Source organism: Myripristis murdjan, chromosome 5 (assembly GCF_902150065.1).
Source record: "Myripristis murdjan chromosome 5, fMyrMur1.1, whole genome shotgun sequence".
Taxonomy (NCBI): domain Eukaryota; kingdom Metazoa; phylum Chordata; class Actinopteri; order Holocentriformes; family Holocentridae; genus Myripristis; species Myripristis murdjan.
This window is the reverse complement of record NC_043984.1, coordinates 1,711,261-1,724,892: the sequence shown is the minus strand read 5'-3', so window position 1 is coordinate 1,724,892 and position 13,632 is coordinate 1,711,261. Positions and strand designations below refer to the sequence as shown.

Here is a 13,632-nt window from a genome sequence, read left to right as displayed (position 1 = left end):
AGATTCTGAAGATGTGTGTTTTTCTAATCAACTGTAGATTCTAAATGGGATGTGGCAGCCAGTGTTCATCTTTAAAATGTTCACCCAGAAAGCTGAAAAATCGAGACCCTTTCTCCAGGACAGGAGTTGAGTCTGTCAGAATAACTGCTCACAGCTGACCATGAGCCAGAAGTCTTGCAGAAATGTCATTTATTGGCAGTGCCTGCAGAGTGGGACAGTGGCAGAAGTGATGCTGCCATCTGGATATTTCAATAACCTGTATAATTCTCATGAATTCCACATTGGAACACTGGACTCTGTTTGTTAGCAGGATATCTCAAAAGGGTCTAAACATATTTTTCAAACTGATTGACCAAAGGGGTCGTGGCTTCACATAAAAAGGCATGAAACTTGTGAACAGGTTCATGCGCCATCATCAATCTTTGTGGAAAGGCTGGTTGTGTGGCAAGAAGGCAAAGATTCACTTTTCACACTGATTGGCCAAAGCAGGGTGTGGCAGTGGGCATGAATAACTTTTGGTGAACATGTGGAACTGGCAGATCTTGACAACTGCATAGCGCTGGTGGAGGTATGCACAGGGTGTTTTTCTCCAGTTTCTCTTTTTTTCTATCTACATGGGGAAAAAAAACTTGAAATGAAGACCATTTATATTTCAAGATTTTACTGTATAGTTGAATCTGTATGTCCACCTCTAGTTTTCCCACAGACAGGAAACCTCAACTCTTAGACTTTTCTTCCACTGTTCTGTTGTCTGTATTATTCAATGAAGGATGCAGGTAATTTAGCTTTGTAATGTACCTTCCCTACCTGTATCTACGTATATTTCATAACACATTTTTTCAGAGACCATGCTCTTCTATTGTAGTCCAGACACAGTGAGTGTCACACCTTAAATGAAAAGGCACCATGTCTTGTGCTTGCATTGTACTGCACTGCAAGCAATCCAAATGCAGGATCAGTGTAATGGCACGTCATGCTTATGTAAGATACAGTGGAGGTCCAGCAGTATCCCGGGCCTCTGTCTGCTTTAATGTTCACAAGCAACCGGCTGTACTTGGGACCTGCGTCTACTCAGGACCTCTCTTTATTTCCTTTTGCACAAAATCCTTGCTCAGCAAAAAACTACAAAATATCATAAAAATATACTGGAAAATTCTGCAAACTCTGCAAGGCATCTTCTTACGATGATGCTGTTTCACAGTTTTACAGTATTTATTTTTGATTACTGTGTACATGTTCCCAGCCTCTACAGTGGACCCAGAAATGCACAACACTAAATATAGGGCACATTTTGACTTTATCTATATCTTGATCCTCAAAAACAAAAGCTCATGTGAACATCATGTGAAAATATCAGGACTCGTCCATCAGAATGATGAAACAGTCCTCATTAGGACTGTTTTTATTCTTTTTCTCTTTCTTCTTTTTTTTTAATCAGTCCATTACTTTATCTTCTATCTCTCCATCCCTTCTGGAACTTGGTTTTTCCCTTCCTTCTGCCTCCTCTCCTCTTGTTCTTTCTCCAGCTCCTGCTGCTCCTTGGCATCCGCCCCTATTAGTTTTTCTTGCACGTCTTCAGGGATATTTACCTCCATTAGGTTCTCCATCCCTTTCTCTGGCTCGTCTCCAATTAGCACCTGGAAGAAAGGAACAAATCTTATTCTTTCTCTCATCATTTTGTTAAATTTGCATCAACTATATCAACTCCTTGATCAAGTCTCAGAAAACATGAAGGTTTTGTTTCAAATTCCAATCTATCCAAATTTCTTTTAAGCCCTTAAGTCCATTTTGTTGTGTTGACAGACACAAGAAAACATGTTTGTCATTTAGCTGATATTTTAACCCTGCTGAGCTCCAACAGAACAATATTTCAGTGATACAGTTTGTCCATATGACTTCCATATATCAGCAAGCTTCTTTAAAGAAACTTGCCAATGGCTCAATAAAGGGGATCAATAAAGCTATCTGTCTGATAGATTTTATTTGCTTTTTGAACCTAATGATGGCCCCCTTCACCTGCATAGAAATGTCTGATCACATGTTGAGGGTTCTGATGAACAGCTACTAAATGCAAATGCAAACACCTGGAAATAACTCCAGACCTTTTCTTTTCTATCTCTCTTCCAATGTTGATTTCCCAATTTGGGATCAATAAAGTACATGTATCCGTCTATCTATCTATTCATCTATCCATCTACCCATCTATCTATCTATCTGTCTGTCTATCTATCTATCTATCTATCTATCTATCTATCTATCTATCTATCTATCTATCTATCTATCTATCTGGTTTGTGTCTATGCTTATACCTGGACTCCTTTTATTTCGTTGGTGGATTTGTAATTTCACAGTTTAAATTATTTGGTATTTAACAGCTTAGCTGATGGATTTGACCTCACCTTTTGCTGATTTACGTAGTAATGAATGCCTTCATACCTGAACCAGTTTTTCGCAGGCCAGTACAACATGTGGCTCCTTCTCCCAGCGGTGGAACTCTCTCATAACTGGATAGACATTCTTCTGTTTGAGCGTCTGACGGCCTGCTTTGGTTGCTGTTAACTAGCCAGACAGACAGAGGTCATCGTCAAAATATTGCCTCGATAGCTGAGTGCGTGCGTGTGTGCGTGTGTGTGTGTGTGTGTGTGTGTGTGTGTGTGTGTGTGTGTGTGTGTGTGTCAGTGTGTGTGTGGTGTCATACTAGTAATAGTGTTTCCAACAGCATCTTTCTGATATCAGGGTCTTCTTCTCTCTTCTTGTCCTCTGGAAGATACTGCAAGTCCACCGGCAGACCTGGACATCATCAGCTTCAATTAGAGTTAGGGCCAGGTTTATTGTGGCTCAGATTAAGCCTGGGCTATATGGATAAACTCAAATATTGCAATATATTTGCCTGAACTACTCTATTGCTATTGTGACAATATTGGAAGGCTGACTGTTGGTTGCTTTCATAAGACAGTTACACACAAGAGATTTTTGATAATGTCATTAGTAATGTGGATATGATGACCAAGCAACTGAAACAGTCTAATAACTTAAGAAAAGTGCATGACTTTATAGTCATTATTTTAATGTGGGTAAATATTTGCAGAGGGAGTCCAAATAACACAAACAATAAAAAGAAAACAGAAAAGCCCAGAAATGAAGATTATTTAAAGGATGAAAAAGGAGAATAACAAAACATGACGACAGCGTTTACTTTGCTGAATTTATGTTTCAGATAAGAGGAAGACATTCATTTGTCATGGGGACAAATAAGCAAAACTGGAGGCAAAATACCTGAAACCTGAGAAATTCACTTGATTTCTTTCAAAAAGATATCGGGAAAAGAGCAAGTAACAAATCAGCAAAAAAAGACCCAAACATTAGCAAAACATAGCAGAAAACCGGCAGAAAATCAGCAAAAAATACTACATGATAATCATCCAAACGATGAGTAAATTAGCAAAAAACATGAAAAAAGACAGAAACATTAATGAGATTTCGCAGGACAATATTTTTTTTAAAAATTACAAGAAAACTGTTGTTTAAATTAGATATTTAAATGTCAAATCAGTAACGCTGCACTGGATTTCTTGTGTTCAAATGTTTATGAGAAGCCCAACCAGCAAAAAAAATTGTCTGTTGTCAATGTAAATGTAATTATCAAACAAAAAAAGTGTCCTCAGCAGCTGGTAAAATGTGGGTGTCCACCAGACACTGTGGCAGATGGAGCAAAAAGTTCATCTGCCTCCCTGTATATTCAGTATATGATGCTGACAGTATGGACACAACATCACAGTAAGTACATATGCTATATCATTACTTAGGATGTAATATTTTAGTTAAGTTACGAAATTGTAGTATCGACGGTTAAAGCAACATGGAAGCAAAGCTGAAGAAATAAACACACACACACACACACACACACACCTTCATTTTCTTCATCTGTTAGCTCCTCTGGACCAGCCAATGGCAGCAGCAGAAAAGGCAGGATGTCCACAGCATCACTTAGCAACCACTCATGATGAACTGAACAGACAGGAGGGGAGAGGGGTGCTTCAGATAATGTGATGTGAACAACACATGTCCTCATCCTCTGGGGTACTTCTGGGAGATCAGCAGGACCCCTTGGAACTATTTTCCCTCATCTGATCTTTTTGTGGGTCTCACCATAGTCAAAGCAGCAGTTCCGTAGGGTGCCGATGACTCCTCCCCTCCTCACCGTTGATGCCTGATATTGGGTGTAGGGTAACAACCTCTGGATGACACATCTGCAACACACACACACTAGTATAACTAGAAAGATAGCACTCAGAGTGCGTACTTCAACTACCATTTCCACATCACAAGTCTTACTTTTCATGCACTTATCGCAAGGTTATATTTTTTGTTTGATAAATTCAAACACTCAACAGTTATGTGTGTGTAGTTGATTTAGGGAGTATTTCTTGTGCATGCTGACCACCACACTCCCTTTTTGCAAATCAGAATGAAAGGTTAATCAGCCCTTTCTTGGCCCAAGCTTAAGACAAAGTTTTGCCATGTTATGTAAATCCGTTTAGAAGTTATACACCTAGTTGTGATAGGCCACACCGACTGTTGCCACCCACTTTGGCCAATCAGAGAAATCAGCTCTTTCTTGCTCCATGATCAAGCTCTACACCATGTGCTTTGTGAATCCTGTGAAGGTTATATGCCTTTTTGTAATTGGTGACACCCACTATTCAACTGGCCATTGGGGAGCACAATGACTATAATTCAAATGTCTGAAAATTTTAATGTATGCACCTGCTATGATTTACCTATGTTTGATGTCAAAAGATTCATCTTTTAATGACAAACCACTTTGCCAATAGAAGTCTTATAAGTCTTATAAGTTTTACAAGTCAAATATTGGAATTTTCTGCCATATTAAACTTTGTCAAATTCACTATTTTTTTTATTTTATTTATTTATTTTTTTTTAAATTCTCAGCACTACCAGGAGAGTGTCAAACGCCAGATGGCACTTTTATTAGGTCATTTTAAATCCACAATTCAGTCATATTATCAACCCACTTGTGATGAACATCCTCCTTTTCTTGGTGAACTTGCCACATTCACCTTATTAAGATTCATGTGTAATGGCTCAGAAAGGCTAGAATCACATATGTCCAACCCATCTTTTCAAACTCCTCCAAGACCGCAGGTGTGTGCGTGCGCAAGTGTGTTTTATCTCAACAAAAATTTGTCCAATTAAAGCCAACGCAGGTCCCTTCACTCCCCTACCCAACTGAGGGTCCATAAAAAAAATCAAATCCGCAGCAAGGTGGTGCTGGAACAAAAATTGTAGTATTTCTTAGATACAACTCATCCGATTAATATGAATCTTAGGTGAGTCATTTTGAACACTCTCCAAAGGCTATGTGAAAAACACGGAGCAAATCAGCCACTAGATGGCTGTTTTACACAAGAAAACCTTTTTCTTTTTTTTGAATTATGGTGCATTCTTAGAATCACAAATAAGAATAGAGGCACAAATTGTTTTGTGTTCAGGTTACTCTGTTATAGAACCCAGTGGTCATCATGGAGCATGAAGCTGTGGTTTGGGGAGTCAAGTGCCTGTTTTAGCTGCTTAAAATGAAACTGCCCACCACACAAATCATCCCAAGCTGCTGAGTTTGGCCTAACTTCTAGGATGCAATTATTTCTCATAGCTTAAAGTAAATGTGAAATGTACTATTGATATTACCATAGAACCACTAGTTCATTCAATAACAGATGAGTTAATTCCCTCCATTTTTGATTCCTAGCTTGATAAGAGAAACAACTATCAGTCCAGTCTCATTATATTGTTGATGACATGCTGAAGACTTTGGATGCGGTGATTGAGGAGCCCCTCTAACAAGAGACTGGAGAGTCCAGAGTATTCATTCTGGAGACTAATGAGAGCACTGATGTGTCACTTGTTGGACAACTTAACCTACACATCAGGTATGACCATGTATTTGGAGTTAGAGAGGCAAGTATCCTAAATGCATAAATAGCATATTGTTGTATGCAGTATTTATTTTTTTCATTCAGTTACTTGGATAAGGAAGGCTATGTTTTCAACCAGTTTCTGGACATAGAGTAGTACCAGTCACTGACTGTAAGGCTGACACTATTGTAATGGCAGTGAAAGATACCCCACAGAAGAAGGCTTTGCCAACCCAAAAACTTTGTGGGCTTAGGGCAGACAGGGCAACTGTCAAAATAGGTGTGATGATCTTAATTTTCATGAGTGTTTTTAAGCAAGGAATCGCTTAGTGTTATTTGACATTACTCACACACACACACACACACACAAACCTGTCCTTGTCCAGTATGTAATTTCTGGCTTCCGGCAGCTGTGTTAGGTTGGACAGCAGAGGTCCAAGGTAGTGGAGAGAAGCCTTTTTGTTGTAACCTTCAGTACAGAATATCTCCACCAGCTGGGCCAGACCAACATCCTCCTGGAGGACCTGGAAATGGATATGATCCAGCATCTATCAGACACCATGCTACATGACAAAGTTCATCCAATTAACATGGACCGGGTTGTGGTGGCAGAAAGGCTGAGGCATTCTTTTCCGGGCTAGATCCATAAGTCGTTTTTTTTTTGACAGCTGAAATTGGTAGCTTTCAAATGTACACATGGATAGAACCCCTTCTCAAATACAGAGTGGAAGCTTGGAGGTAATCTTGCGGAGAAAAAGTGTTGATTATGGTATAATTTTGGTAAGATAAATGCTTTTGGGGAATAATTTAATCCTTTTATGTTCAAAAAATGTAAAGGCAGAAATGCATAGGATTTTCCTAAAAAAACAATGCATTTACTCCTACAAAAATAATCCCTCCCAATCATCACTTCTGAGCCATTACAAGTGTGTGTTGGTGTGTGTGTCTGCAAAGACCCTGCCCTCCCCCTGCCTGGATTTTCTTGCTCTGCTGAGCTCAGGACTCTTCTGGGCGTCGGCCTTTGGGCAGTGGGTGTGGAGCTCCCAGCCAATAACAATACACAGTGCCAGATCAACAGTATGACATCCAATCTAGTGACAGGGAGCTACCAGCGGGCCAAATATTTTTCCAAGGACAGTGATGGCATTCATTCCATTGCCATCATAGGAAACAAAAACTGGCTGATGACGGTTAGCTTAGCCGGGGAGGAGGAGCAAACTTTGAATGTTGTGTTGTAAACACAATGTTGTGTTCAAACCACAACAATCTTACTCATTCTGCCTTCTTCAATTTTATTGTATAAATATGCTCTTTTGATTTTGGCTGGATAAAAGGTAAGAAGAATGATATCAGAGTTCTAAAACACTGCTGCTTGCTTAGGGAAAGATTGGAAGAAAAAGTATATACATGTTGTAGATATTTGGCTAAACACGCAAAATCACTGATATGATCCTTTAACTTAGGCTACTGTTACGCTTTTAGATGCAGCTAGTGGATTCTGACTGAAAGGTATAATCACTGATCACAAGCTGTAAAAGCAACTTGAGGTGGGAAGTCTTTAAAAACAAACTAACCTTGAAAACAGTGGTGCAGGTCTTCTCATGGCGGGACAGGTTGGTCAGTATTGTACAGATCCGATCTGAGAAGGGATACTCTGGATCCAAAAGGTTCTTAAATAAAACTGGCAGAACATTGGCTTTTGTCACCAACAACTGGAAGAGAACAGATGCATTCATTCTTCCTCAAATCTCACATTGCACATGCATTTCCTATGGTCACTGGTCTTTCCTTGCACATTCTAGGACCAATGAATATGTGTAACCATATGGAAACCAACTCCTTTGAGATTTCTATGCCATCTTGGTGTATCCAAATAACACTTAAAAAAAATTGTTCCGTGTATGTCACAATATTGATTTACCAACAAGTGAAAACACCAGGATCTTTTTCTAATTTCTACAGATGTTTTTCTGCTACTGCCGCTTCTAAATTTACTCATCAGTGGGGGGAAAATGCTGCAGTGCTGGTTCTAACCTCTGTCAAAATGACTTCCCCGCTGTTGTTTTCTCAGTGTATTTACATGATGAGCAAGATAACATACTGACAGGTGACATATTAAACTGTGCTAAGAGTGTAAAAGCCAACTGATCTCTAAGAAACTATTGTATTGACCCTCGCTCCACTTCCTGACTCGCGTGTTCAGTGGGATGTAGGCTCTCCCAGGACAGCTGCACAGTGTGTTTCCACAATAACTGACATCCTCTGGTCTTTTGTCTATTTATTTATTTTTTTTAACCTTTATTTAATCAGGGAAGACATGTTAAGCCCAGTAGTATCTTCTCCAAGGATAACATGACTGACGGTGACAGTCAGTCGGGAACCAACTGACTGTTCAAAGTCCCCAGCCTCCACCAAGAACGTTCACTTGGAGGTGAGAGTTGAAGTCAGTGCCCCACCAGGACACTATGTTCAAAATCTCACTGTGAGATTGATTGGTGACAGACAGTAAACAGGCCAAAAGAGGAAGTGAACATCCTCTATAGATCAGCATCACATGTAAAGAGCTGCTGTGACTGACCTAAACATTGCACAGAGTTTAGCAAAGCCAGATGCCACAGTTAGGCCACATGAGTGCAAGATTTGGAACTCGTAAATGGAGAGTGAATGATTTTCCCTGAGGAAAATGATTTGAGCTCTTTTTGAACATAAAATACTGTCTTGTGGCTAAAAACATTAACCTGCAATCAGTATCACCATGCAAACCCACAGTCCCATATTCTCCAAGCACTGCCACCCCATCTGGACCAAGCAGGATGTAGTGTTTCAACAGTTTAACATGCCACCTGTTCTCACTAAGACAAGATACTGACATGGCACCAGCAGTCAGCTGGTTTGTAACTCAGGATATACACACAGACATAAACACAGGCGGGAAAAACAGACAAGCAATGGACAATAAGTATTTGGATACACCAACAGAATTCCAGGATTTTTATTCTTTATTTATTTACTATGTTTTTCAAGAACTGATGCTTTCTTTCAAAATGTAGCGGAGTGGTTTGAAAAACCAGAAATATCACCTGGTGCAGTGTCTCATCGGCTGACAGGTTAATGAGGGCATGGTAACAGTTCTTCACTATATCAGCAGTGGGGTCAGAGGTCAGGTCAACCAGGGCAACCAGGAAGTTAGGATTAGAGCGGAGGAACTGGCAGCCATCCCTGGAGAACAGAAAGGCATTACTATAGCAACAGCAGATGAGAACCTGGAAGAGCAGCTAATTCTCAAAAAAATACAATAAAGTACAAATATATTTTACCTAAAACTATGAAAATGCCCAACTTAAGAAATGGCTGTTTATACAAACAGATCGATAACAAAAGAGGTTACATCAGTGGACTTCATCAAGTACCACAAAAATTCATGAGGTTCACTAATCTCTGAAAATCCTGACATATGGCTTTGTAACCACACAATTATTCAAATTAAAGGGTAAACCAACATAATGTCTTAGTAAGATGTTGGGCCACCAGGAGCCACCAGAACAGCTTCAGCGCTCCTTGGCCTACATTCTACACATTTCTGGAATTATACTGGAGGGATGGTACATTCTTCCAAAAGATCCTGTGCATAGAGAGGGATATTACAGTAGGACTGCAGTGTATAAAGCCCCCATTACAAAGACAAATGCACATTTAAGAGTTCACTAGTGCAAATCATTGGTCGAAAGCACAGGTGTCAAACTGGTGCCATGGAGGGCCAAGAGGCTGCAGGTTTTCATTCCAACCAACAATTCCACCGGGTGATTTCACTGATTAGTCCCGCCTCTCTGTTTGGAGGTAGGGTGATCAGTTGGCTTACTTTTTATCGGGGTATGTTGCCGTGGTAACATATGCTGAACACCTAACCTGCTCTGCAGCAGGTTAAGTTCAGGATAAGAGCTCAGCAGGTAGAAAAGCCCCACCTACTGACCAATCAGCTCTCTTAGAAAATGGCCTGCCCATTTTCCCCTTCTTCTTCTTTTATAAAATTTATACATTTTACAATTCTTCTTGTATTTTTTTTTTTTTTTACTCATGACTCTACACTGTCCAACCAAAAACCTCATCTTGTAGACAGATGTAATGATTTTTAAAAAAATGTTTTTTAAAATAAATGAGGGGAATTTAATTCAGAGGGTTAAATAAAAGTCTGATAAAATACACGCCAGCCTCTGGGCTCCTTTAGGTTTCCATTAGTTTGCTCATATTTAGTATTTAGGGCAGGGGTGTCCTACCTCGAAACAGAGAGGCGGGACTAATCAGTGAAATCACCTGGTGGAGTTGTTGGTTGGAATGAAAACCTGCAGCCTCTTGGCCCTCCATGGCACGAGTTTGACACCCCTGATTTAGGGGGTCTGCCCTGAAAAGTCCACATGAGAGTTGGTGCCAAATGTTTTACAGTCTTTAAGTGACAGTGAAATAATATTTTAACCAGCAGAATAAACACGAGGCGTCAGATGGTTTATAAAATGAAATATCAAAACCATTTGAATCAAAGTGACGATTCTGACGAAACTCAAACTGAAGGCAGACCTCCATCAAGGGTCGCCCCTCACTGTGAGAGAGGGCCAGTTCCTCTGCAGGAGTGTATGGCTGAGTGGGAGACACATTAATTTATTGAACATACAAATGTTACTGTAGTCAGATCTACTCGTGCCGTCATGGTGGGGAAGTCAGATTATAATCCCACTAATTTACACATTGACACAGTCGGCGATTTTTTGCCAGCATTCCTTGTGGCTTTTGGCAGCTGCAACTGTGTTGCTTTTTGCCTGGATTATTGATTTATATTCCTCGTATTTATTAATGATTATTGTCTGCTCCGTCGCTGTAAAGTATGTGGCTCGGGTGGATTTTTCCTTGTCTGCGATTGGTCGCATGCAGCAAACACCGCCCTTTTAATGTGAGCGCGCACAGATCTAGATTGGAAAAGCCTGGGTTGAGTTAGCGAGTTGATAGCCGGCTTTATGGTACTGAAAATCCGGACTGTGGATGTCTGGTTAAGTGAAGCCAGATACGAAAGAGAAAGCCCGGCTATGTTAATCCAGCTTTATGGTACAGGCCTCTGGTGGAATTGTTGGTTGGAATGAAAACCTGTAGCCTCTTAGCCCTCCATGGCACGAGTTTGACACCCCTGGTCTAAAGAGATGTGGAAAACAGTGTGCAAGGATGAGTGCCTGGGTGCATATCCATGCTGATAGGCTCAGGGCCACTCGCAGCCACCTGGAGCCTCTCTAAGCATATGAGCTTGACTCTTTAATTCCCCCCCTCTAGAATATTATCTGGGGTGTTTTTGAGCTTGACTGGGCTGGGAATGTTCTGCGATCAGGAAGCTCCACAGCATGGTTGGCTTTAAGTATGTACACAAGAAGCTGGTGGCAAAAATGTAGAAATGGGAGAGGAGCAACATCACCACAATGCTCCATCCAATCATGTTCAAAATCAGTCAACAAATGTAGCTATTTCTTTTATTTGATACTGCCCCACTGGGAAGTGGGAGCCTATTTATCACCATGTCAGTCACAATGGCAGTTAGGTCTAGAGGGATTTTCTCTAAATCTTTTTGGTGTTGCCTAGAGCATGAAACCTGGCAATTTTGGTGACCCCATGACCGTCCCTCTTGCACAACCAGCAGGTCCAACAGGGCATAATGAGTTAGAAATAGCTGCTTGTTTCTAGGTGTTTCATACCTGTGTGATGACAGGCCCAGGATGTACTCCACAGCTTGACCTTTGACGTCAGGACGTACGTCGGCTTTCAGGAATGACAGCAGCTCCACGGCTTCAGTGTCACTCAGCATCTTGTTACAATGTCTGCATAACCAGAGACGTAATGTTGACACAACATCCACATTCTGTCCACACAAGGCCATCAGCCCACCCTGGCCGAATAAAGGTCAAAGTCATTTTAACAACAAAAGAACAAAAAAAAATCACAATGCAAACAAGATGAAGTCAGGGGAGGTCCAGTCATGTCTCATAGAGTTGAGATAACTTTAGATAAGTTAGCCGTGGCTGAACTTTTCACAGTATCTCAGTGTCAGCAGCCCATGAGCTCTGCACTTGTTTCCCAGCTACTAGCCTGCTACCGCAAAATCTTAGGAAAAATGTGAAAATTAATGGACTGATTGTATAACGGTTATTTGGGGATTATTTCTGTATCGTATAGTCTATAGCAGAGGCATCCCATGTCTAAGTCAGTCTCTATTAGACATGTATAGAATAAAAAAAATAGTAATACCAGATGGATAGAGTTAGAAAAGAGATGGTGCAGGGCGGGTGAACTCAGCGGTGTCACTGAAAATCCCTCTGCACATTACGACCAACAAGACCAAAGCCCCATTGGTTTAAATGGGGAACTGTTTGTATTGAGCATGGCAGGGCACTGACTGTGAGGAAGAAAACTGTTAAGACTGGGGAGAGAGGGGCAGGATGCTTAGTTCTGCCAGCATGCAACGTCTTGGCAGGTCTTAGGCTTGTATAACATTCATACTTGACTTGGACAATATAAAAAAAGACACCATTTGATCCGAAATCATGTTTTTCTATGATTTGGATCTTTTTTTATTATTAAACCAGGAACATCCCAAGTCAAAGCTTTATTTGTGCTTCTCCATCAAACAGCTGCTATAGCTACGTATTAGGCCTACATGTCTATGATGCCTGTGTTCATTGTTCTGAAAATCGGACTGAATGTTAGACATTAAATTAACTGGTTAAACTGCTTTACTGCTCATTAAGGCTTAAGAAAAAGAGGAACACAGCTTGGAGCAATGCTGCTAAAACTCTAAAACGGTGTGCTCTGCCACAAGGCCTCCTGGCAGTTGACAGAAGTGATAAAAACACTCATTCTTAAAATGCAGTGTTCATAATATAAGTTAACACTACAGTGTAGACTAGGTGGAGATTTTGATAGATAGATAGATAGATCATCATGGAGGAAATCTAAGCAATTTAAGAAATTTTAGGCAATATACAAAAATGTCCACACATAGATAGGCGAAATTTAACAAAAAATTAGACTATTTTTAGGTGAGCCCACAGGTAAACACAAACACTGCAGACCGTGACATGAAAACAGTGACAGTACTGAGCAAAAGCAGCAGCAATAGCTAAAGTAAATTTAATACACTCTTCCAGCATTACATGGTTTATCACCTGTATGTAACTTCAGGATCTGGCAGTAAAGCTTGTCATCAAGTTTATCTCGCTCCCAATCCCTCATATTAACACTTATCATTTGATTTTCGGTCGTAATCATTTATGTGTAGCTAGTAGCATGTAGCTAGCTTATGCAAAGGACAACAAGAGCGCATTTTCCCGGACATCCATTTAACAGAGCATTTACACATTCCGTGAGCGACAAGGAACAGGAAGAGGGAAAATAATAAGAAAGAGTACCAACATGAACGTTGCATCCAACTGGCTCTAGCCTTGACATGTGAGGATTCTGCAGCACATGCAACACAGGCCACTTCCGTGTTATTGCGTGGCGTCTTCTTCGTTAAGTTTCAATGGCGGTTGGCAAACCAACTTGCACGCGCATTACCGCCACCTATTGGGCTGGAGTGTGGTTCGACGGGGTAGCAAGAAAACAAACAAAAAACGCTAAATTCTCTGTTGATATGGCGGAATATTATTGCCACTGTAGGAGGAAA

General features: G+C 40.6%; 1 protein-coding gene across 2 annotated transcripts; it reads right to left on the bottom strand.

Annotated features, from left to right (window-relative positions):
* Window positions 1-1,068: 1,068 nt before the first annotated feature.
* hgh1 (HGH1 homolog (S. cerevisiae)) lies at window positions 1,069-13,523 on the bottom strand. Of its 2 annotated transcripts, none has more exons than XM_030051779.1 (10): window positions 13,380-13,523; window positions 11,666-11,788; window positions 9,017-9,155; window positions 7,511-7,648; window positions 6,309-6,460; window positions 4,150-4,250; window positions 3,910-4,008; window positions 2,699-2,790; window positions 2,437-2,559; window positions 1,069-1,637 (listed from the first exon to the last, which is right to left on the bottom strand). In XM_030051779.1, exons 2-10 carry the CDS (start codon window positions 11,773-11,775, stop codon window positions 1,455-1,457), a joined length of 1,137 nt encoding a protein of 378 aa, XP_029907639.1. In that variant the 5' UTR covers window positions 11,776-11,788; window positions 13,380-13,523; the 3' UTR covers window positions 1,069-1,454. The 2 variants fall into 2 exon arrangements, with proteins under 2 accessions (XP_029907639.1, XP_029907640.1); XM_030051780.1 differs by having other exon boundaries at window positions 13,376-13,519.
* Window positions 13,524-13,632: the final 109 nt, after the last annotated feature.

Coding starts and splice junctions, on each gene's coding strand:
- hgh1 (XM_030051779.1), bottom strand. CDS start 11,775: ATGCTGAGTGACACTGAAGCCGTGGAGCTGCTGTCATTCCTGAAAGCC. Junction 7,649..9,016: donor CCGATGAGACACTGCACCAG/GTGATATTTCTG, acceptor GTTCTCTTCCAG/TTGTTGGTGACAAAAGCCAA. Junction 2,560..2,698: donor TGTTGGAAACACTATTACTA/GTATGACACCAC, acceptor CTGTCTGGCTAG/TTAACAGCAACCAAAGCAGG.